Raw genomic sequence first — 26,234 nt, forward strand, 5'->3', positions numbered from 1 at the left:
TCTGTGCAAAAGTCAACCAGGAATTTTTTTTTTCTTTTTTTCTTGTTGAAGGATCTGGATAACAAATGCTGTTCAGTAATGTAGTTGTCATAAATGTACTTTGAAATGACATTAACTGATTGCTCCTATCATATCAACAGCCTAAGTTAAAAGCTCCCAAGGGAATTTAACTTTAAACATACAGCTTGTTGGAGGAATGACAAAAAAGCAGCCCTGGCTGATTAAATTTAAATTTACAATGGGATCATGGCTGAAACCCAACTCTCCCAGGCTTGCTGGAAGAAATACAGCGCTGAGAAAATTTTAGCCTAAAGACTAAACAAATGTGGGGCCTTTCTAATTCACCACCTCCTTTTGCTCATGACCACCGGCAACAAGGTGCCTACCCCTTTCCCTTCTCCAAACTTGGAATTTTCCAGAGGCAAAGGCTGAAATCGGATCAGGGAAAAGGAATTCGCTTGTACAACTCTTAAATGTCAAGGCAGTCCTGAATGAATGGGTAGTGGCTCCTGTTCACCGCGGACGCCTTAAAATAGGTTCCCCGAGCGGGTGGCCTGGAGCAGGCATCATATTTAGCTTAGGGCTCCTCGGGCCAGGTCAGTCCCTGCGAGGTGGTTGCTCCCCAAAGCTGGACGCTAGGAAGGTCATAGGCCAAGACTCGCCTGCCTCGCCCAGTCTCTACCTTAAGAGGGCTGCCTGGGGTACTCCCTGCCTATTTGTACCCAAGCAAATTACCCACGCTCCTACACACCCTTCCCCGCCCCTTCCCACCGAGGGCCGAGGGACCCTGACCCTGGGTCCATTCCGTGGCATGTGGCCAGCCGCACGCCAAGTATTAATAGAGAGGCGCGGGCTGTAGGAGGCTGGCACTGGAGCCTCGGAAGGCAAAGGGAAAGCAGCGCCGAGCGCGCGCCCTCGTCCCTCCCCTCGCAGCGGCGTGCGCCCGGCGGCTGCCGCCTGCACCTGCGGGTCCCCAAGGGGGGCGCTGCCTCAGCAACCGCAGCCGTCGCCGCCTAGACTGTGGGAGCCGCGTCCGGGGGCAGCCCGGAGTGGGGGAGCAGCGATGAGCAGCGATCCGGACCGCGAGTGCCCGGTAGACGGTAACGACTCGCTTCGGCGGGGCTGCATTTTTAGTCCTTAACCGCCCCCCACGCGGGTTTTCCTCTCCCGGGTGCTGGTTGACCTGGGGGACGAGGAGGAGTGTTAGTTCTTCGGAAAGCGGCTGGGGCGTGTAGGAAGTCCCCACCTTCATGGATTTTTGCACCCTTTTCTGCACCTTTTAGGGTTATTTTTGGAATTAAACAAGCTAACTTTCGTAAAGCGCGGACAACTGCGCCTGGAACATAATGGGCACCGGGCAGGTTTGTTAAATGAAACGCAAATTGGGCTTTCACTGCTTGGCGCGCTGCTGCGGGTATCCGTAGGCAGAGTGGAAGTACCTTCCCTGAAAGAAAGATGGTTTTGCTTCTACTAGGAGACATGCATGGCATCACCCCCGCCCTCCCACCTCCGCCCCGCTGCTCTACACACAGGCAATAAGAGGCTACTTTGATCTTACACAGCGAGTGATGCCCTAATGCTTGTGGAGGGGAGACCCGGACGTTAGTTGTTTAAAGACGGCGTTGGGCAGCAGAAGTCCCAAACTGACTTTGTAACACCGGTGTCACTTAGTTCCGCTGTAAAACAGGGGCTACCAGCTTTTGCGAGAGAAGGGTCCAGATAGCTTTTGGACGTATGATGAAATACTCTGAACCCTTTTCCCACCAAAATTCACCTGTAGATACACAAGTTTGGATGTTTGCTGAAGATTTCAAGCTAGATCCCTTAACTGCCTGCGTGTCCCCCTTGGTTAAGAACCTCTGCTTGGAAAGGTCATTATTATCGCTATTCAGGCGTTTTCACTAACTAGTTAATTGTTGACCTTTTAGGAGGAGCCCTCCTCCAGGAATAACTCCTCCTTGCATCAATAACCCTTTCGGATTGTACTGAACACGGCTTAATGAAGCTGCGTTAAGTTGAAATTCCCTGGGGTCTGGGGCTCGACAGGTGCGTTAGGTATGCTGGTCTGGGTTCCCTGTGGATCAGTCATTTTCAGGGTGGGGAATTTTGCGCAGTAGTTGGCAGAGCAAGAACCACGTGCTGTAAGAACCATTTCATTCCTGGCCTGTAAAAAAATTTTTTTTTAAGTTACATTGTTATGGTTTTCATTTATATGGCATAAAAAACTGGCACTTTAAACTGTTGGAGCTTTTTGTTAAACTATTACTTTTGTGTTGATAGGGTCGGCATACACTGTAATTTAAGACATTTGGCTCGAGAACTGATTGAGAAGTATAAGTTCAATTGTTGATATAAAAAATCCTAGTAACGTGGCAGGCTTCTTCATGCGAAGCAAAGATGAGCAGAACAGTGGTGTCTGACTGCCATACCCTGCACGGTTTTGTTTGTTTGTTTTGTTTTGTTTTGAACCTTAATTCCTGTTTTAAAGCCATACGCCCTTTAGAACTCTGATGGAAGCATAGAAAAATTATCTATTCTTCCTAAATTAAGCATGTATCCTGTAACCAGGCATGTCTGTAGCCTGTGATGCCCTCATGTATGCCATATATGAAGGGTGAAGTGTGAAGTTCAACCTTCAGTCTGAATTCCGGAGGACACCAGAAGGCTTTGGCCACTATTTGGTTATCTTGAGCCAGCGATAAGTCGATGACATGCTTAATAACACTTAATTGTGCCAAATGCTTACTGTGATATCTTAAAAGACTCTACGATATGTATCTGTCAGGCTTAGTAAATTTCCAAGTATGTATGACAAGATCGTGCAATGTGACATTTGACGAGTATATTAAATGAGATGCCTGTTACAGACCTATACATCGGGGAAGAATGTCATAGGGAATCCTGTTGCAGATCAAGAATTCTTCTTCTAGGGGCCAGCCCAGTGGCGCAGCAGTTAAGTGCACACATTCTGCTTTGGTGGCCCGGGGTTCCCTGGTTTGGATCCTGGATGCGGACATAGCACCGCTTGGCAAGCCATGCTGTGGTAGGCGTCCCACATATAAAGTAGAGGAAGATGGGCATGGATGTTAGCTCAGGGCCAGTCTTCCTCAGCAAAAAGAGGAGGATTGGCAGCAGTTAGCTCGGGCTAATCGTCCTCAAAAAAAAAAAAAGAAAGAAAAAATTCTTATTCTACTCTATGCTTCTATACAATTTATGATCTTGCTATAGTATATCCAAGAGAAGTTTAGGCAATTCATGACATCAGACTCAAATTTTAATTTCACTAAAAATAAAGAATTTTTTGGACTCAATATTTTCCCCTATGGTTCGAAATAACAACACAAACCTTCCACATAATTGAGCCTGCAAAGTCATGTTTTTATTTTTATTCAGCTTTGATTCTGGTTGAAACATTTTTAAAATGAAAGCAAACTTCAAGTTTTAATGGAAGGGGGCAGAATCTTTTTCTGTTTTTTTCTGGTACATTGTAATAAAATTGAAACCGTGACATTCAGGAACAATATTTCTGGGTAATTTTTTCTTTGCCCTGTCTTTATCTCTTCTTTTCCTTTCTTTCTGTAATCTTTTCACTTTTTTTTTACTCCTTCTTATCATTATTTAAATGAAAGCCATGGCCAGCCCTGTGGCTGAATGGTTAAGTTCATGCATGCGCTCTCCGCTTCCGCGGCCCAGGGTTTCCCTGCTTCAGATCCTGGGCGCGGACCTGGCACCGCTCGTCAAGCCATGTTGAAATGGCGTCCTACATAGTAGAACTAGAAGGACTTACAACTAGAATATACAACTATGTGCTGGGGGGCTTTGGGGAGAAGAAGAAGAAGAAAAAAAGAAGATTGGCAACAGATAGCTCAGGGCCAATCTTAAAAAGAAAATTTTTTTTAATAAATAAATAAAAAATAAATGAAACCCACTGCAGGAAAAATTCATCACCCGTGGATGATCTCTCATTTAGAATAAGAAGTGCTAACGTTTATTGAACACTTACTATCTGCTGTGCTGAGCTGCAAGCACTATCATATCTCACCCTTATTAACAAGTCAATGGGAGGGGAACTACTATTGGCTGCTCTTTTTTTTTTTTTTTTGAGGGTGACTGTCAGCTCTGTGCATTCAACATAGGTGATCTGACTCCAGAGCCCACACCCCCAACATCTGATCCAGGGCCCGCGCAGTCTCCTGCTGGGCCACGATGTTGAATGTCCACAAGTGACCAAGAACAGCATCCTTTGCCTGCCTCCTCAGGGATCACAGGAGGAATGCTGGAGTGGGCCCTGGAATGTGGCTCTAAGCTCATTGAAAGGACAGCAGCATTCTTTCCTCTTCCTCTCGGGTGGGAGAGATGGAAGGAAAGGCTGTCAGTATTCGGAAGTCCACACTAAGGGCAGGGTTGCATGTGGCAGTCTGGTGGAGGCAGCTCACGCCAGCCCTCTCGCCAGGGTGGGGACGTGTGCTTTGCTGGTATGGCAGGAACACTTTGGTTGCTTGGAATGAAAGGCAGCTGGCCTTTCTGAGGGAAAAGGGCAGTGCCCCAGGGGACACACTCTCTAACAGCTGTTTTCTCGGAGCAGGTTTACCGGTCACATTCCTCTTAGGCCAAGGCAGATGGGTTCATTTTGGAAGGCGGTGCCCTGGGAGCAGGCAGACCCACAGTGGACCCCTGCTGTCTCCGTGGGTAACTGTGGGAACAGAGGAAGGAGAGAATACATAGCAAATATTCTAGCTTACAGCCTGCTCCCACTGCGGAGCTCTGAATAGTAGTTTAACCTCTGTGAGTCTCAGTTTCTTCATCTGTAAAGTAGGGATAAAAACAACCACTGTTTAAAATTATTGTGAGGAGTAGGAATAATATACAGTGTCTGGCTGAGAGTAGACTGTCCATCAATAAACTTATTATATTCAGAAAATTGGATGTCGAGATTAATGAGGTAGCTGGAAAGTGTTTGTACCAGGCAACCTTACCGAAAGAAAGCCCAGGGTGTAATTCATGCAGCTGTCCAACGCTACTGAGCGCAATTTACCCGGGGCTGCAGGAAGTCTGTCAGATGTGTGATCAGCCGCACACTCTGAGTGTTTTGTCTGCTGCTGCTCTGTCTTTGCAATCTGGGCTTTCATTTTTGGGAAAGACTGAGGAGAAGTTAATTTATATATTAAAACGGAAGGATGAGTGAAGAGTCCCGGGGATATGTGGGAAAGTGATTTTCAGAAAGCAATTTGGTCAATGGCATAGTGGAGTTACCCTCACAACTGACTTCAAGATTTCTATCCTTGCTCATCGATTTTTCTAGTGTAAGTAATTTGGTAAACCCTGTGTTGCCCATATCACAGCACTCTTCAAACTGTTTTGTAATTGTTTGTTTATGTCTGTGTTTCTTGCATAAAGTCCATGAGGGCATGGACCACATCTAGTAAAGCGCCAGGCACATAGTAGGTACATATAGTCAACATATATTTGTTGAATAAGTGAATGCACGAATGAAAAAGAGAGGGATGGGAGGCGACAATGCTTGATTGCTAAAATACTTTAATCCCTATTGCTTTTGCATTTAAGTTTTGAATTCATATTCACTTTTTCCTCCTGAGAGTTGTTTCTAATAGTGAAAATTTGTAAGTATTTACATGTCAATCAATAGGGCATTATTTAAAACATATAAAAATACTTTAGCTGGATGGCTTAAACAAATTATGATTGGTTATAAAACACTACGTGAAGGCATTCTGTTTTTGGAAAATGATCGTATATTGCGAGAGGCTCTAGGTGGACAGATAACAAAGGATTAATAGGTGTTGCCTCTGGGTAGGTGGGATTGTGGATATCCCTTAAATTTGTTCTTTTTTTTGCTTGTTTATCTGTCTGATTCTTACGTCATGAACTTGCTTTCTTTTGTAAGGATTAGGAGACACAATACGAGAAACATATACCATAAAACAGAATCATAGATCGCTTACCCTGCATCACCCAATCCCCTGTCACTGGACAACTAGGTTTTCTTCTGAACTAATTTTCCAGATTTGCCTTCCTCACTCTTTTTGAACATTTAGATAATTTCCAGCTCCTCAGGGTTATAAAGTAGCATAATTCATTTAAAAGAGATGAGTAATTGAAAAAGAAACTCAAAGTGAAAAAGAAGGCTGACTCAAAGCCAGTGAGGAAGGATATTAACTTTCCAACCTGTTGCCATGTTGAATGCATTGCTTTGCTGCAAATCATGGTTAAGCTAACTTATGGTCTCCCCTCTGCCCTTGGCTTTCCCTCCCTTGTTATGTAAAAATATTATAACAGTTCATGAATACCTAATTTGTAAGTGTTCCCTAATTGTTTTGTGTCTGTACCTGAGTAGCTTTCAAGGTGGCTACTGTTGAGTATTCTTTCTGTATTTGCAGAGTTAGCTCCAGGAACAAGAACCTTTGTACAATAGGGTGGCTTCTTCCTTTCAAAAGAAAAAGAAAAAAATCAGCATTCTTTGGCAATAGAGGTGTGAATGAGTAAACTTTAACCTTACATATTTATATACTTTGCAGAAATTATACTGCTGCTTCTACACCATTCCTGGGAACATCATGGTATTGTTTCTTTCTAACGTCTCCTTGCTTCTTCAGTTTTCAGACTGAGAAGTGGGACCTTGGGCCTCTTTTTCCAGAATCCGCCAGCAGCATCACTTTTTCTTCCATGAGGGGAACTGCTTTTCAGTCTTGAAGGAAATCCTCACCTAGTTTTTGAGATTTTTCCCTCACCGGCACTCTGATAATCTCACCAAGTGTCCCTGAGACCCCATCCCCAGCCCTCCTATAAAGCCCTGATCTCTTGCATTGAGGGTGATACCCCTGTTCCATCCCACTGTGGTAAGATGGGTATGGAAAGGGAAAAATACCTAAAAGAAAATAATATCCCCAAAATAGAATCCCTTCCCATTATAACTCTGGTATAGTCCCCTTCACACTTTCCTTTCACCTTGAGTTTCAGATGATTCCTGAGAATCATGGAACTCCATGGTGGTTGGTTCTGTTTTGTGTTTATTAAACTCCTTTCAGATTGTGAGGGGTTGCATCTATAGAACAGCCAGCTATCATTTTATACACTTGGAACCACCACCTAGATGGAGAAATATAATTTCTCCATTGTCCTAGAAGCCCCTATCGTGGGCCCCATTCCAGTCATAGCCCATTCCCTCCCCTATGAATTACCATTACCCTGGCGTTGATGGTAGTTACTTTCTTGCCTTTTTTATAGTCTAACCATCCAAGTATGCATTCCTAGACTTAACGATCTAGACTTACCCATTTAAAAAATTATGATATATGTTTTAATTTGTATTGTAGGTTTACCCTCCTGTCTCTTTCTATGCTTATAATTTATCTGTTGAAGAACCTGGGCCATTTGGCTTATAGAATTCTCTACAATCTGGATTTTGCTATTTGCATGCTCATGGTTCAACATTTTCCTTGAAGGTTACCTTCTTTTGAATTCCAGTTTATAGCACCCTAGCCCTTCCTCCTTCTGTATACAACAGGCACTCTGTTATTACCAAATATAAAGAAGTGAGGTGACATACTACTTTGGAGTCTGGGTACCACTGGTTAATGAACTCTAGACATAACCTTGGGCATGCTGCCCAGATTCTCTGGTCCAGCTTCCTCATCTGTAACTAATAACAGAACCATCTTGCAGAGTCCTAGTGAGAATTAAATGAAATGATACCTGTGAACCTTTAGCACATTGCCTGGCTCATTCATTGTAAGCGCTCTATGTACATTAACTGCTATTATTAGGAATATCATTGTTAAGTGGAGGCGAGTGGCAGGCTACACTTGGGACTGAAGCTCTGAGGCACCATATCAATTCCATTATCTTTTTTTGATCCACTGCCTATTTTATGCTTTTTGCCAAGAACTTTAGGTTGTGACCCTGCACACAGCAATACAGATTGGGACTTATAAGTTCTATTTATCTGTAGAGGCTGGATGCCCCAAAGCAATCAGAATCCTCTAGTCCTCTCTGTGCAGCACAGCTGTGGTGAGGAAAGGGGTTGCAACGTGCATTATTCGCATGAAGGTAACCCCCGTGGGGAGGAGTTTACATTCTGCTTGAAGAGGCTCTAACAGCTCAATGAAGCGTCGCTATCCCTCCCCCACTCCCTCCGGCCCCGGCTCTGCCTGCTTCTCGACAGCCCATGTTTGCTCTGGTTGCACCCACATTTTGCTCCGATAATGCAGTGACTTTGTGTAGTTTCTCTTGCGGGAGCATCTTGCTTACTTTTGCAGAACCTCTGGCTACTGTAATCAGTGGTAAGAAATCACCTCTTTCTCCATATTCCTACGTCCCTTGGACGTATCTAGTCCTCTTGGCCAAGTTACATTTCTTAGGCTAATCCTTAAATTCCAGAAACAACCATGAAATCATTTTATCTATTAGGTCTTTTATTATTAGGCAATCAAGCATTTTATTGAACTTTTCATATTCAGCTCCTCAGTTCTTGCCTTAACTTCATTAAACATAATGAGCTGGTTGAAAATTGATGCTCTCATTTACTAATCATTTCAAATATTAGTAATTTGGGAGCCTTATGGGGCAGTTTTGTAAACTTTTATATTTTAAGCCTTTCTTTGACCTATGTTCAGAATTTTCACATTTTTTTCTCTTTTATTTTTGATCTCTTGATTAATTTTCAAACAATTATTTCTTCTCCCTACCATTAGTAATAATAAAATGCTGGAGTGCATTAATTATTTAGAAATAGGGTTTAGTTTGAAAACTGTAAATTCCGGGTTATTTAAATGATAATAGATTGCAAAATAGCATGTACAATGAGTCCATTTTGTTGAAAATTAATAATCTATTTATACATACGGAACTGGAACTGAAAGAATATACAGCTGGGGATTAAAAGTAGTTGTGTATGATTGGGTGGATCATGGTTTTTTTCTTAGGTTCTTCTGCTTATCTATATTTTCTGTAATGAGTCAGCATTGCTTCTGGCAGAAAAAAAAAAAAGGAAAAAAAAGCAATTTTAATTCGGTAGAGGAGAGGCTTGGGGATGGGGTTTTTGTTTTGCTTAAATGTTTTTCTCATTCACTTTAGGCCAGGCTTTTCAGCCATACTCATCTGGTTTGGTTTTTATCTTCTTACACGGGCACGAATGTCATTTCTATTGTTCAAAGAAATTCTTACACTGGAATCTAAATGTGTTCTAATTAATACCCCATTGCTGAATTCTTAGATTGTTCCAACATTTTTTATCACAAACGTGATAGAGGAAAAAATAATTGGCTGAAAAGATAGAAGCAAAAAAAAAAAAGAAATTGTGAGAACACAAGAAAAGGATTAACAATATTTTAAGACACAATATAGAGTTGAAATTTAGCTCAGGAGGGCGTCAGGATTGCCATTCCTTGGAAATCTGGTGACTGGAAATATTTCTTTTCGACAAATGTTCATCTTGAACAATGTTGCACTTGGTCAAATTGCCGTTGGACAAACAGTAGGTTGCTGTCAGGGCAGTGAGGGGAAGGACTGGGTTTGAGCTTTGCTCTCATAAAGACCATGGCTCAGTTTCTGAGTCCAACAGCAGGGAGGCCCTTTTCTGAGCATTGGTTGACTGCCCAGTACAAGGGAGGCGATAAGAAACAACACTACTTACCTCATGGGGTTTGGTGAGAACATATGTGAATTACCTGGCACATTGAAGATAAGTCTTTCCTATCCTCCTCCCTCAATAAATATTTATCACATTGAATTATATGGATAAATATGCATGGAACTCTGTGGGGAGTATGTTTTAAGATATAGCTTAGTTTAAATAAATCCTCCAAACTAAATAGCAATTGCATTGTAAAATGAGGAAAGGAGATCTTTGACTTCTTTCACTCCTAATAGAGTAATTGAAAAGGGGACAGTGATTTTTAATATTCTTCCTGCTCAGAAGTGAAACAGCACAGATAGAGAATACAATAAAAAGATATAACGTGGGGGATAGATAGATTTTTTCTGTTTGCTGTTTTTGCTATGGATTAAGTTATGGTGGTTGAACTCAACATCTCCTTGAGCCTGTGCAGAGACAAGTCTTATCTCTGGTGGGTTTAGGGAATGGAAGTTGGTACTGCTTCTGTTGCTGCCACTGCCTTAAGAACCATTCCTTCAACAGGCACTGCACACTTGTACATGAAATGAATCACAGAGACCTCCAATGTGGGACCTCACGTGATGCTCATTTTATGAACAATACATCACAAAATTCTCATGTAATGGAATTATCACAGGGCAGGTATTCCTGTGCCCTAGCTGGACTTCAGCCCATGTCCCCAGATGTGGTTTAAATACTTTACTTCTTTACAAGTTCTTTACAACCATACAAGTTGTCTTGTCTGTGACTTCTGTGGTTGGGGCCCTTCAAGCCAGGGTTGTGTCCCAAGTGTTGGTCCTCGGACCCAAGAGGGTACCATAGAATGCATCTTTGCTGTTCCCTTCCTTTTCTGTACTGGTGGTGGAATGGGAAAATTTGGTAGACTAAAAGATGGAAGCATTTGGAGTCGGGTGAGCAAATAGGATATTTAGAGCTGAAGGATGTAGGTGAGTGGGATACCAGTTGTATATTCCACAGCTGACTATGTCACTGCTAATCTCTTTAAAAGCCAAAGACTTAAAATTTGTATTAAATTTTTTTTTTAAGATTTACAATAACATCAAAAATAATAAATATTTAGGAATAACCTAAACAAGAAGGTGAAAGACTTGTACATGGAAAACTTCAAGTACCGCTGAAAGAGATTAAAGGACACACAAATAAATGGAAAAACAACTCACGTTCATGGATTGGAAGACTTAGTGTCTTAGATCCCTATACTACCCAAAGCGAGCTACAGATTCAACACTATCCCTACCAAAGTGCCAAGAGCATTTTCTGAGGAAATAGAAAAATTCATCCTAAAAATCATATGGAACCTTAAGGAACCCCCAAATAGTCAAAACAATTTTGAAAAAGAAGAACAAAGTTGGTGGACTCACAATTCCTGATTTCAAAACATATTACAAAGCTACGGTAATCAAAACAGTGTGGTACTTGCATAAAGACAGACAAACAGATCAATGAAATCACTAAGGAGCCAAGAGATAAGCAATTATGTATATGGCCAGATGATCTTCAACAAGGTGACAAAACACTGAATGAGGGAAGGACAGTCTCTTTAACAAATGGTGTTGAGACAACTGGATATCCACATGCAAAAGAATAAAATTGGACCCTTATCTTACACAATATATGGAAATTAAGTAAAAATAGATTAAAGAGCTAAACTTAAGACCAAAAACTATAAAATTCCTAGAACAAAACATATGGGAAAAGCTTCCTGACATTTGATTTGGCAACAGTTTCTTGGATATGACACAGAAAGTACAGGCAACAAAAGCAAAAATAGACAAATGGGACTACATCCAACTTATAAACTTTTGTGCATGAAAGGACACAATCAACAGAGTGAAAAGGCAACCTATGGAATGGCAGAAAATATCTGTAAACCATATATCTGATAAGGAGTTAATACCCAGAATATATAAATAATTCCTGTAATGCAATGACAAAAAATCAAATCCAATTAGAAATGGGCAAAAGACTTGAAAAGACATTTCTTCAAAGATGATATACAAATAACCAACTAGTATATGAAAGATGCTCAACATCACTAATCATCAGAGAAACGCAAATCAAAACCACAGTGTGAAATATCACCTCACACGTATTAGGATGGCTACTATAAAAAACCAGCAAATAACAAGTGTTGGGGAGCATGCGGAGAAACTGAAACTCTTTATATGATTCTAAAATGCTGCAATTGCTATGGAAAACAATGTAGAGGCCCTTCAAAAAATTAAAAATAGAACTACCATAAAACCCAGTAACCCCACTTCTGGAAAAATATCCAAAAGACTTGAAAACAAGGTCTTGTAGAAATATTTGCATACCCATGTTCGCAGCAGCACTATTCACAATAGCCAAGAGGGAGAAGCAACCCAAATGTCCATCAATGGATGAATAGTAAAGAAATTGTGGTATATACACACAGTGGAATATTATTCAGCCCTGAAAAAGGAAGGAAATCCTGTCACTTGCTACCACATGATGGTATTATGCTAAGTGAAATAAGCTAGGAATAAAAATACAAATAATTTATAATTCCACTTACATGAGGTGTCTAAGTGGTCAAATTTATAGAAACCAGAAGTAGAATAGTGGTTACCAGGGCCTGGGGAATAGGAGGAGAAGGGGAAGTGTTTAATGGGTATAGCGGTGAAAAAGTTCTGGAGAGCTATTTCACGACAATGTGAATATACTTAACACTAGCGAGCTGTACACTTAAAAATGATTAAGACGGTAAATTTTATATTGTGTAGTTTTTACCATACACACAAAATATCCAATTTAAAAGCAAACAAGGGGCCAGCCCAGTGGCACAGCAGTTAAGTTAGCATGTTCTGTTTCTTGACGGCCAGAGGTTCACTGGTTTGGATTCCAGGTACGGACATGACACCACTTGGCAAACGCCATGCTGTGGTAGGCATCCCATGTATAAAGTAGAGGAAGATGGGCATGGATGTTAGCTCAGGGCCAGTCTTCCTCAGCAAAAAGAGGATGATTGGCTGTAGTTAGCTCAGGGCTAATCTTCCTCAAAAAAAAAAAAAAAAGGAAACAAAAAAAAAAGACTTTTAAGGATAGAAAAATTTATAAAATAATTTAAAAACTAACTTCCCTCGCTGAACAAGTTTAACTTTCTTTTGTGTATCTTGGCATTGCCATTGTGAGCACTGATCATGTTGTAACATTTCACAAGAGATGGGATGTGTCCAGCTGTTTGTTTATCCCTTCATTGAAGGATGTCAGATTGCCCTTCTTGAGGTCTCATATTTTTCTTTGTACTGTTACTGACTCCTTCATCATGATCTCCCATGAGTGTCACTTATATTTTCTTTCTTCTCTAAAATCCTAGTAGCATCTTTAATCACCATTTGCCACACTTCCTCCAGTTTATTGCTTTTTAACAAGCTTGGTCATCATCTAATCTTCTGTTTTTTAGCCCACAGAAGGTTGGAATTGTACACGATGTAAGGCAGATTCCTCTGAATGAGATGCGAAGAGATCTACCATAAGAAGAATTTATATCTGTTACATTGACATCGTTTTATTATTTATTTACTTATTTTTGCATTCCCCTGTATTTGTAAGTATATTCTGGATATGTGATGTTGCCAGATCAGAAGCTTCCATATAAAGTGTACATAAATGAAAAAGTATTTTTATGTAAACGTATGCATGCGTAATTACAGTTCCTGGTCATGATTTGAAGAAACTGCTAACATTTTATTGCTTGAGAGATATTCACATAAACAGAATTGTCAGGTAAGTTCCACTTGGTGAAGAAAAATTATAGCTTTTTGTTTATTGAAGTGCACTGGGAGTATGATTGATCTTTAATCCTCATGGAGAGGACGATGCCTGCATATTCTCTCCTTACTTGCTGTATTTCCACTGCTCCCGTCAGCACTGCCGCTAAGAGAGTCCATAGTCCAGTTTACAGCAGGCTGGGCAATGGGGCTTCCCTCTTTTTTATCTTGCACATGATTTTTTAAGAGCTTTATTGAGGTATGATTTACATACCATAAAATTCACCTGTTGGAATGTGCAATTCAATTTTTAGTAAATTTGCAGAGTTGTGCAACCCTTACCACAATCCAATTTTAGAGCATTTCCCTTCACATGATATTTCAAAAAATATTGCTGTGCTTTTCTTCTGCTGTTTCTAAGTACCAGCTCTTCTCTGCAAGCAGCTGTCTGCCTGAGAGAGATTATGGTCTTTGCAGGTAGAATGCAAAGGGAAAGACAATGGCTGTTTAGATTCTGGTGGTCAAAATAGGAGTTTCAAAGCAAAACAATAGTTTTAGAAGCCCAGCTATTGCCTTGAGATGGGGTTTTCTAAATTCTTTGATTTCCCTTTAATACAACATACTAGGCCTGGAAGACAAAATCGTGGAGTTTTGTCCAGAGTACAGAGAAGATACTCTTGTGTACCTTTAAAGATTATCCATAAAGCTAGGGTCAAAAAAGTGGTATATTTAATATAGGAAAAGTCAATGAAAAGTCTCCACTTCTGGCATGAGGTGATAATGGGGGCAGAAAAAGATTGAAGCAAGAGAGGCAAGTGCTGAAAGACACATTCTTGGTTTCTCATCACTTGGGATCAAAGCCAAGGGCTGGGGGGCAGGGGGCAGTAGATAGTTTTATATGGTAGTTTTATGGAAACATTGAAGGCAACAACAGAGATTTTACCAGCTTCTCTCTTGGAGGAGGACACCTTGCAACCTCTTCAAAGCGAAAGTGATGGCTCGCTGAAGTTGGACGGAGAGGGAGAGGCTGGATTTAGCTCTCCAAGGGGAGGAGGTGCTGCAAAAAGACCCTCTTGTCCTCAGAGGAAGGTAACTGGATCAAGTACCCTTGAACCTCTGGAGGAGCCCTCTCTGATGAGGATGAAGGCAGAAACCAAGAGATGGACCTGCTCTATCGGAGAACTGATGAAGGCTGCAGCATAATCCCGGGGGGTCTGTACCATCACCAACAACCAATGTGAGGCCGCCTCAGCCAGGGAGCACTCCTAGTGTGATGACCAAGATGAGAGAGAAGAGACCATGAATATGCCTCAGCCATGACAGCCAGGTGGGAAAGGAGTAAAGATGCAGAAAGCGAGATTGCCCGGAGACAAAGGTGCCAATGGACCGAGCACTGATCCAAGGATCCCACCATTCTTTTTCCATCAGGAAACTGAGTCACACATGCTTTCCTCCCATGCACCTAGAAGCCAGCAAGAAGAATATGAGGAGATGGGGAATGGAAATCTGAGAGATCAAGCATTTTTACACAGTAAAACTGAGCATTGCTTCAAGGGACTGTTTAATTTATTATATCTGACCAAATTTTAACCAGACTGGATTAAATAAAGTAAGTTTGGTTACCTCTTCCAGAAATGAGGACTCATGGGGAAGACAAGATTAATTAGAGACAAAAATAAGGATACTATATTTTCTCAGTACATCTGAGTGTCATAAATGTAATGGTGCCACAAATAGCCTTGAAACAAATGAAATAGGCTGCTTCAGCCACTGATGTTGACACCAGCGCTGTCTTTGGGGAGTGCAGTTGCCAAAGATAAATATGCTCAAAGCTGGGTCTCAGGTCTGCTGATAAAGTGTCCCCTGGTAAGTGAGCTTAGTAGATATGTTCTCCATTTTTTAAAGAGGGAAAAGCAATGGGTGTCAAATGTTAATCAGTCATATTGTAATTTGAAGCCGAAGTGTTTCTTCATTCAGTCACGCCCACAAGCTCTCTGTTTAAGCAAAATAATAGAGAGAGGCTTTTGAGATAAAACAGCTTTGCTGTGCCTGAAGTAGGCTCGTGGGCCTAAAGACCACCTGCTCAGCTTCTCCATCATTCCCTCTCCTGAGCCACCACCACGGAGGTTCTGAAACGTGATAGGAATTCACAGTTCTGCAGAGCATTGATGAAGAGCACTCTTAGAAATGCTGCAACGTGACTTATGTTAATCACATGAATAGGAAGTTAATTGAAAAATGGGCTTTAGCCTTAGAATCATTGACTGTTAGAGTGGCAAGTTGCCTTGCAGAGCATCATTTAACTGAGAGCATCGTTTAACCAGAGAGGTTAAAGTACTACTAGCAGCCAGAAAATTACATAGGGCTAGCGTCGGGGCTAGAACTCCCACATCCCAAATTCCAGACTGTTCTTTCTGTGCCTATTGTCAGAGCAGGTAATTAAAAGTACGAAAGCAACCCTACAAAATACTGATTAAATCAGAGTTGGGTTTTATATTTGTTTCCACCGGCATCTAACATGTCTTAGTGCAGCATTAAGAATTTCAGCGTTCAGGAGCTTCTTACTGGGAAATAGTGCAGAGCAATTCTCTAAATTACTCCATGTCAGCAAGCCGTTGGTAAATAGCCAAATCTGTTTTGGTGATTTAGCTGCAGCATCGACAAATTTTAAATTTCCCTACTCCAATTTTTGCCGATTAAATGTATTGCTAAATCTTCCCTTTGAGTTTCTTAGCTGGTAAGACTGTTCTCAATTCAGCACTCTGGACACTGTGTTGTTTGAACTCCTAATACTTTGTATCGACTTACAAAATCAGTAGAGACTTAGTTGGTATTTTATGATATATCTGTTCTCTTAGATGATATGTGGGCCAAAAAATACAGACAAGGAACATGTTTCCTTCATAGGCATTTTCATTGTGGTATATTCTGTTATACCATCAGCTCAGTTTTATTTCAGTACCTAATTTGTTTGAAGCAGTGATAGAGGAGAAAGAAAATCTATGAAAAATTGAATTTCCTAATATTTTTCAGTGGCCTTATTTTTCAAGTTGATGGCACAACAAAAGAGAATTTTTGAAAGTAATTGTGGAACATACGTATGATGACAGTTTTGCCCAGAAGTGTTCAGTACAATATGTCAGCTTAGCAATTAATTGTTCTTTTATTGTTTCATGTGTGTTAGTCCAGTCTCCCCAGTGAGAGAGCCTGAATAGTTTGGTGGAAAGAGAAGAGATGTTGCAATCACTCATAGTTTGAATATCAGCTGTGCTGTTAACCATACTAGCTATCTGACCTCCACAAGGTTAATTAACCTCTCTGATCCTCATTTCCATATTTGTAGAATTGGGTATAATACTTGCCTCATAGGGTGTTATCAAAATTTGTGCAAAAAAAGTAATATAAGTGCCTAGTACAGTGTCTGTCTGGTCCACAGGCATTAAAAAATGGTAACCATTTGTTTCGATTTAGGTGTTCCAGAAGCAGACGCTGAGTCAAAGATTGAGCATAAGTAGTTACTTTGGAAGAGAGAGAGCCAATCGAGAAACTGGCACTTGGATCAGCTGGCTTACACATGGAAGGGACATCTGAAGAACTACCCTACCTCATTTTTTAACTATTATTACTTTTGATTATTGAATAACTTTTGTTTTCCTAGCTCCCTATCCTGTAGTGAGCTGAAGCCCCTCATACCAGCTCATGAGAGTAGTAAATATTCAGAAATGTTGTAAGCCAATTTTTAAACTATTAGTGCCTTGAAATTTGATAGGAGTCTTTATACCATAGAAATAGGCAAATGCTATCAATCAGGGTCTTTTTTCTTCAGAAACCAGTTTAAAAGCATACCACTGTCCCCATTCCTTTCCTCCCAGAAGATGGAGAATAGGAGTTACATGCATAGGCTCAGGAATCAGATAGACCTGAGTTCAAATCTGACGTCTGACATCTTTTAGCTAGGTAGCCATAGGAAAGTTATCTAAATTCTCTGACCCTCAGTGCCCTTGTTTGTAAAATATGGATGTATATAACTTGTACAGCCATGGTGAAGATTAAACCCAATAACATATTGTATGTAAGGAGCACTGTGGAATAAGGAATTTATTATAAGAGTTAAACCTTACACAATTGTGAAAGGAGCCAAGAAAGGAAAATTCCATAAGGGGGAATTGGAAATCAGAGAAAAGTCACTAATTAGCCCTCCGGAAGCACTGGCAAGAATGGACAAGTTGGAGCTTGTAGGGGAATCTGGGAATGCAGGCATGTACGGTTACCAAAGTGTGACTATGAAAAGAGCTGGAGAAAGAAAGCTGTTTTTCTGTGTAGCTGCCATCTCTGGGGATCAAGGACCGAGCATCCAGATGAAAAGAGAGTGGGGTCAAGCCACAATGTGCTGGCATGTCTGCAACTACTCATCACTGTATCTGACCTCAAAGACTGTCAGAAAGGCAAGGCCACTGCTTTACTTGTTCCAGAGTGTAGAGTCAAGAGCCACAGAAAATAATGGGTTAGGAAACCACTCCAGAGGACAGAGTCAGACACCATTCAAAATGTGCAACTCGTGCCTGGCTAGATTTCAGAACTGCTTTGGACCAGTGACTGCCCTGTGCTGCCTATTCCTTCCTGGAAGTGTCTATGGCAGTTACCCTGTCCTTCTCGCTATTGTATGTTTTGTTTGTTGTTTGAGGTTTTTGATAACTTGTGTTTTAGTTTATGGGTCCCTGGACCAAGAGCGGCTGCAACTGAGCAGTCTTATCTATTTGTATTCCTGATACAAGTCATGAGATCCTGGACTTCAAGTCTGTTTATACAATAGGATAAGATTTTGGGAGTCCTGGAATGGGAATGAACAAGTTGTGTGCATGGAAGGATATGAATAATTTGTGGTCAGAGGGTAGACTCTGATAGATTGCAAAGTGGCTTCAAATTCCTTCCTTTCTAGTGCACATACCACTTTGCAATGTGACATTGCCTTCTGTCATCAAGAGATGAGCTTTTTCTCTGTATCTTTGAATCTGATTGTCCTTGTGACTTGCTTTGACCAACAGAGTATGACAGAAGTGATGTTGTATGCCATCCAATCTGAGGCCTCAAGAGGTTTTGCAGCTTTTGCCTTCACTGTGTTAGACCCTGCAGTCATCTTGTGAGGAAGATAACTCTAAGCTCTTTGATAATGAAAGCCCACGTGGAGAGAGAGGTCCAGCTACCTCAACCTTCCCAGCTGAGCTCAATTCCCAGCCAATGCACAAGTGGATGCAGTTGTGTGAGCCCAGGCACGACCAGCAGCACCAACCACGTGACCCAGCCACAGCATCAAAAGAAATAATACATCATTGTTGTTTTAAACTATGAAGTTTCGGGGTCATTTGTTACACAATTATAGATAACTGATATGCCCTCCCAATAAATTATTTTTCTGCTTAACTTAACCAGAATGAGTTTTAGTTGTTTGTATCTACACAGAGTTTTTGTGGGGGATAAATGTGCTATTGTTTATAAAGGACTTACCAAAAACCTGGTACATAGTAAATGCTAAATAAATGCTATTATTATGTGAAATAGATTCTAGATGCTTATACAAGGTGAAGTTTGGACAGCCCTTAGAGGATCTGAGGGACCTGTAAAAGGGGGTACAAATGCATTGAACCATCTGAGTGCCACTAAATCTGAGTTCCCTCACATTCAAAATGAAGATATTTGCTAAATTATCTGAAAGTGCTTGTCAAGCTCTAAGATCCCATGATTCTACACAAAACTGGCCAAGAAACAACCTTGGCATATATTCTAGATGGATCCAAAGCCCTGCCTCAGTGGGTGTCAGCTGTGGAATAACACATGCCAAGGTCTTCACGCTCTGTTGTGTGCTGCTCTGTGAGTACTTCATTTATCAGCATCAGGGTAGTCATGAGATGTGTGGGCATCCCCCAGAGCACCTGCATTTGCCCCGTCAGGGGCACCATCTAGAATGTAGTTGATGTGACTGTGTTGGCTCCCAAGTGAAAAATTTTAGAGTATTTTCTCTGATTTCCTATGGAGGCAAGGCTGATTCTGCGTAGCATAAAGGATGAGGAGGATGCTGGTGGCAGCCTCGCCCTCTTCTCTACTTCACGGAGCAATTCATCTCTGACTCCAAATTTGCGTATCCCATTCAGCAATGCATTTGCCCTGCAAGTGACAGAGTCCTCCCTCCTTAGAAGACAATTTAGACCATCTATTTTTACTTAAAGATGCTTCTTGGAGAGGTCTTACTGCCATTCCGAGCAGCTTCTCAGTATATTTTTTCCAATCACATTTAATAAACTCCATGGAGCAATTTTGGTTGGTATAGTTTTCTGCATTTGTGGGTGGCCACACGTGAATGTCACAGCATGCGTGCTGAGGTGCCAACTAGCTGAGAGTAATTGCCCTCTGCTCACTTAGAAGATGATCTGTCAGAGCCGAGGCCAGGAGGCAGAACCTTGGGCACAGATGAGCCTCATAGCAGAGTTAATCAGCAGATCATGCAAATGAGGCACCCATTTATAGCATTTATTTAAATTGTCATTTAAATTGCTGGTTAAATGGAATACATTTAAAATCCTGAAGTCAACACTTGGGCAAATTGGTTTTAAAACTATATATTAAATTGGAGCACATTGCAATTTAATACATAGTTCCAAGATAATTGCTTATTGCTTTAGGAGTACAAAGTGTGTGTCCAAATACTTGAGTATGGTTGATGAGACACAAGAAGCAATATTTTCTTGTTTTCCTTTTTTTGGAAACAGGTAGAATGTGGTAATTATCAATATAATGTGTGAACTCAGGCTGTGTGGCTTTGAATTTTGGCTTTATCACTTACTAGCTGTGTGATTTGGGCAATTCTCTTCATCTCTCTGGCCTCAGTTTCCCTGCCTATAGAATGGAGTCAATAAAGATCTCTCCATCACAGGGTTATTAGGATGATTAAATGAAATAATCCATATAAGGTGCCTAGCTCAGTACCTGATCCATTGCAAATATCCAATAAATGTTCACTTTTGTTATTATTTTGTAAGTGTACTTATATTTTGTTTCCTTTATGACATACTACTACTAGAAAAGATAGTCACACAGGTGGATTGCATTATATTTCCTTTTGGCAGTATTGTTCTAGACTCTTTTTGCTGAAATAGTACCCTACCCATTGACCTCAAGCATCCAGACTTATACTTAAGTGGAATATTTTTAAAAAGAGAGAAAAACCACCATGTTTATTTTCTGGTGGTAACTGGGTGATCTCCAAGTTTTAGCAAACAATAAAAATAGATGAGAAACTCTGAGGGTCCAGAAAGTATACTTAGTAAGTTGTGTCTAGTTGGTTTTAACTTTCCTTAGTTGGAAATGGCTACAGAAGCCAAGTTATTCAGAGTATTAGTTATGGTTCTCTAGTTTCACAGAACACAGAATGACTCTTACTCTCTAAAAGGGAGAATTTATTGGAAGGATCTTGGAGAACTCACAGAATTGGAGAGAAAACTAAATAACTATGCCTTGGAAAAGACAGGAGCCAAGGAAGCTCTGGAGATCTGGAATACTTGGGAGTTGGAGATGCCATAGAAGGGGGTAAACTTAACTGATGGCACTGCCAAGCCTGGGGAGAAGGGTGCTTCCAGTGGGATGCTGGTTGGTCCAAAAATGCCCTAAGAAAAAAAGCAAACTAAAACCAGTCATTCTTCCTACTCAGCCTTACATCTCAGAAAACACAGAAGTCACCGATAAAGTCATGAGTCAAATCTGATGTTTCACAATATATGTAGACAAGAAGCAAGATGAAGAATCAGAGAGGACAAGGAGCCAAGATGGCAGAGGGGGAAAATGCCAGCAGGAACTGTGATTACTAGAGTGGCAGTGGCTAATGACGGAGAGGGCCTACACAGGGAGTACGGCTCCAGGGGAGCATAGCGCGCCTTGGTGCAGTAGCTCCTGCTGAGCCAAATGGAAGCACATCATCTACAGCCAAATTCTCCAGCCTGGGGCTGAAGGATGGGGCTGAAGTTTACCATATGGGCATGCCAAATCCAGTTTTCTCACAGAGCCTGACTGCATTCAAGTCTTTACAAAGTTGTTCCCATCAAAGATCTCATAAGGTTTAGAGGTGGGATGGTGTGTGGGAGTGGTTTCAAGAGCTGTCTATCAATATGACAAGCCAAGACATACAATAGCAGCACATATAGCTTGCCAAGTAATGTTTACTGGAGCAATAGGAGTAGATGTCTCTGGAAAACCTACTTTCCTGACAATATCAGAAAGTTACCCAATTCCTCGCCTGGTGCCCAGTGAAAGGAAAGCATTTTTGAAATTAAAGATAAATAAACAGGGTTTACAGTACACCATGCATTTACTGGCCACTGCTAGGGCACTAACAGCTATTTTTTTGACTGTTTGAGAGACTCCCTTCTGAAGAGCTTGTCCTCTTAGAGAATGGATGGTATTTATGGACCCAGCTCTTGTTAAACAGAGTGCCTTGGTGTTTAAGCTGAATCTGAATCATTTGAATAGCATCCCAGATGTTAATACAGGAGGATCTCATGAAATAAAACTCTGCATGATGGGAACATGTCACCTCCCAGAAATGTTATATGTTCATCCATGACTTGAAAGAGAGCATCTGATGCATGGATACACAAAATTATTTTTTCCTATCCTATTATGTCACCTTTCATCCAAAGATCATTTTGGAATATAGGCTTTCTGGAGGATAGAAAAACTATCCTATCCATGAACAGCTGTCGGGCTCATGAGAAGGACATGTGATTCCTGGCTCCAAGTTTGCATAACACTATTGTAGGGGAGCGGTTTAAATACACACAAATCTAGCATCCTGTCATTTATCTAGTTCGTGTCCTCCCTCCCCCTGGCCTGGGTTATTGTTATCATAGCTCCCCACCTCCAATTCTTAACTTCTCATCTGAACTGTACACCAATAGCTGCTTCATCCCTCTAAAGCACTCTTCTTACCCCATCGGAAGTTCTCAATGACTTCCTGTTGCCTACCAAGTGACATCCAAATTCCTTAGTCTCTATTCAAGTTCCTGCAAGATCAATCTCCATGCCACCTTCTCAACAGTCACTTTTCCCATTTACAGACCTTGCCCTTTGGACAAACAGAAGTTCTCGAGGTTTCCTGGACACAGACAGACACATATATTTTTCTGCCTAGTTCATGATTCTTTTTTGTTATGAATGTCCTCTCCATGACCTTTGTTTCTCCCCTATCATAACCAATTCCTATTAATCAGTCAAAAGTCTCCATTTTCTACCCCCGCTCCACCACACACTTACCCAACTTGCCCTTTTCCATTGGTCCCCTGCATAGTCCCAGTATAGTATAGTCCTAGTACATTTCCCTGGTGGCTAAGACCCAAAACCCAAGAGCCGCCTTAGATTCTTTTGCATTCTTGACCCCCCTCATCCAACTGATCAGCAAGTCCTCTTGTCTTTACCACCAAAATCTCTCCCATATTGCAACACTTTGCTACACCTCCACTGCCACCTTCCAGATCAAAGCCACCATTATCTATTGTCTGGACTTCTAGTAGCCTCCTAAGCAATCTTCCTGTTTCCACACTGCTCACTGAGCGTCTATCCTCTACGTGGTATCAGAATAATCTTTGATAAATGTAAACCAGATCATGTTAAACCCTTAGGTGGCTTCCTTTGCTTTTAGAACAAAATATCTCACCTGATCTGCTTCCCGTCTTTCCAAAGAGCTCACTTTATTCCTTCCTTCCCCTTGTCCTCACACTTGGGCCACACTGATCTCTTTCTATTTCTTTAAGAGGCAAATTTATCAATTATTTGCATTTTCTGTTCCTTCTTCCTGGGCTTTTCTCTTTCCACATCTTTTTACATCTGGCTCCTTGTCCTTGATCACGTCTCAATTCAAATGTCTCTTCTCCCCCTGACCAGATCTAAAATACCTCCTTGTTCTTATTCTATCAAATCATTCAGGTAATTTCCTTTACAGCATTTATTAGAGTCTGCAACCATTTCAATTATTTACCTGTTTGCTCTTTTATTGACAATGGCTCCTGTCCACCCCAGGTAGATGTAAATTTGTGTCTTCTTGTTCATTGTTCAGTCTCTTTTGCCTTACACAGCGTTCTGAAGATAGCAGGCACTAAATAAATATTTGTGGAATGGCTGACTGAAGGGCCATCCTAAATACTGCCTAATCCAGGAGGACTTTCTGCTTTTCCCCTTCAGAGGCTCTTCTCTGGAATTTCAGTGTGTGTTTTGTCTGACCTCAAGCATCACACTTTATACCTTCTGGGTGGGATTCCAGATGTTCACAAACATGTCTAATTTTCCTTATTGGATTTTGAGGTCACCATCTGTAGATCTGATTCATCTTTGAGTTCCCCGCAGTCCCTACCCCAATGTCTTGCACATAGTAGGTATTCAATAATATTTCATGAAGGTGTAAAAAAAATATCCACTCACTGTGGATTTCAACTGAGGGGAGTTTAATCCCAAAATGAGACTAAACAAGCAATTTAAATTTGTTCCTTTTTCCCTATGTTTTGCCTGTGGGTACTCATCTCCAGCTGACTGAAGTTGTGAGCATCCTTTGCCATTTACTCCTTTGACGTCTTATTTGTGGGTTGCACTGTGGAAATTGTTCAATCTCTAAGTGAGCGCTGTGATTCTGCCCACTCACAGACCTAGATTCAGAAATGAAATCCCTGCCTTTGTTGTCTTTACCCAAATCTTCAGAGCTTCTGTGGTCACTGCCTTGTATTTCTGTTATTTCTTACTAGCTGCTTATTTCCTGTAGTTTTCTTCCTTGTACATTCTCCAAAGTTACCCTCTCATTGGCATGTTGGTTCTAAGACAACAAAAATGGCTTTAAACAGGTGTGACATTTGAAGGAGATGCAAACAATTTATGAGTCTGGCAGTATCTGGTACATCACCTAAATTAGGCATCCACTCTTATGAGCTTAGAATAGACACCTGAATTAGAAAACTCCAGAACAGAGGGATGTCTCTTCAACATATTTTTTCAGCTCTATTTTCCTTTGCCCTGGCTCCCTACATACTCTCTTTCTATACTTTGAACAACTGGATAACAGAGACCCTGTGTTTTTTGTTTCTATATTTCCAGGCACCACGCTGAGTACTTGGCATATAGTAGACCCTTATCAATTTATTAATTAATGCTATCCTCTTTGCCCAGGCTTTGCTTCTCATGCTTATCTTGGACTGGTCTACTGGGCTCTCCAGGTCCTGGCCCTCAGAGATCCCTTAGTCCCCAACATCTTCAGCACAAGTTTTTTGAAGAGTTCCACAGCCTCCCAACAAGATGCCTGGATTCATTTTTGATCTATTGTTCTGTCTTTCTATTCTTTGGAAGCAGGCATTATTTTCATATTGCTATTTGCTCTTAACAATTAAAGAGTCTTGGATGATAAACTTGGCTCTTACAGGCAGACTCTCTGACAAAGACCTAAGGCTGTTAATTCTAACCTCTCCCTGAGCCAACAGTGTAATGTGGGTGCCAAAAGAGAGTTCCTATAGACTCAGTCACATTAAGAGTTACCACTTACTGTGTTCTTTCCTCTGTTCCTGGCACTTTGCTCAGCAGCTTGCATGCATTGCCACATTCAACCCTCCCAATGACTCAGTGCGGTAGGCATGGCTATTTTCCCCATTTGCCGGATAAGAAATCCAGATCACATGGAAGTTAAGTAACATGGGTAACAAGGTCACAGCAGCACAGCTAGAATTTGGGCCAGGATTTGCCTGGTTTCAAAGCTTAAGCTTTGGAATCAACTAGGGTGCTAATGGAAGCCGTATTAATGGAATTATGGTGACTTCAGCATGGGAACTATGAATTCACTATATTTAAAACCTGGAGTTTTGTGCTATGCTTCATTTTCTAAGATAGAAATTCAGTGACCCAGACTAATGACCATGGGCTATCAGAAATCATTGAAGAAACTGGAACGGTTTTAACTGGCAAAAAAAAAAAAAAAAGAAATTTAGATGAGAGTTGAGAGAAGTCTTCACATATTTGTACTGTAGTTTTGTGGAAGAGAAATTAGACTTGCTTTGTCTAACTATTTATTGTAAAAGCCTGTTGAAATGATACACGTGCATATTTGGAGGTACTGTAAGGAGAAGATTTGTGACCATTCCAGCTGTCTTTACATGGCACTGATACTTTAAGAAGTGATAAAGTTTAAAAATTATTATTGTTATTTATTACTGCAGATATTCAAAGAGAAGACAAGTCTCCTAATTCAGAAACCTGATACCTCCCTGATACCTCAACTTCTCCTATAATTCTAAGCCTTAACCCCAGATGTCTATGTTGTTTATATTCAACATATGTTATTGTTGTCCTTCTCATGGCACTTGACATCTATTTTCTTCTATTGTAGTTATTCAGTTCCTTGAGGCTCTCAATTACTGGTGATAGGAACTGAGTCCAATTCATCTTGCCACCATTATTAACTCCCTAACATTGCCTTGCAAAGTGTAGACGCCCAGAAAGCAGAATCTTGTTGCTTCTTCATAGAACTTCATGTGTTATTTACCCCAGTTTCACTAGTTACTAGTTCTGTGACCTTGGGCAAGCCAATTAAACCCTTAGTTTCCTCAACTATAAAACTGAGCAACCAAGTGGAGTTTTTGTGACAATTAAATTTGTTAAATCTGTAAACCTTTTAGAACAGAGCCTGGCCCATAGTAAGTACTATATACATGTCTTGTACTGTCGTAAATTTTCAGCATTCATCTCCCCAATGAGACTTTGAGATTCTCAAGGAGATGATCCAATTCATGTCTTTAGCTTCTAGCCTATTGTGTGGCACATGGTAGGAGATA

The 26,234-nt window shown here is 41.0% G+C and overlaps 1 protein-coding gene across 11 annotated transcripts in view; it reads left to right on the forward strand.

Moving 5' to 3' along the window:
• Positions 1-520: 520 nt before the first annotated feature.
• GADL1 (glutamate decarboxylase like 1) overlaps positions 521-26,234 on the forward strand; it is a 157,994-nt gene continuing 132,280 nt past the window's right edge. For 4 of the 11 annotated variants that reach the window (XR_011427010.1, XR_011427009.1, XM_070238073.1 and 1 more), the window contains exon 1: positions 600-1,100. Coding sequence is in view for 4 of the 11 variants with exons in the window: in XM_070238073.1 (XP_070094174.1) it covers positions 1,064-1,100 (37 nt within the window). In the remaining 7 variants the exon portion in view is untranslated. Of the gene's footprint in view, positions 1,101-1,283; positions 1,362-1,928; positions 2,056-26,234 lie in introns of all 11 variants that reach the window. The other 7 variants (XR_288569.3, XM_070238070.1, XR_011427011.1 and 4 more) reach the window with 5 other exon arrangements.

This window comes from Equus caballus, chromosome 16 (genome assembly GCF_041296265.1).
Source record: "Equus caballus isolate H_3958 breed thoroughbred chromosome 16, TB-T2T, whole genome shotgun sequence".
Lineage (NCBI taxonomy): Eukaryota > Metazoa > Chordata > Mammalia > Perissodactyla > Equidae > Equus > Equus caballus.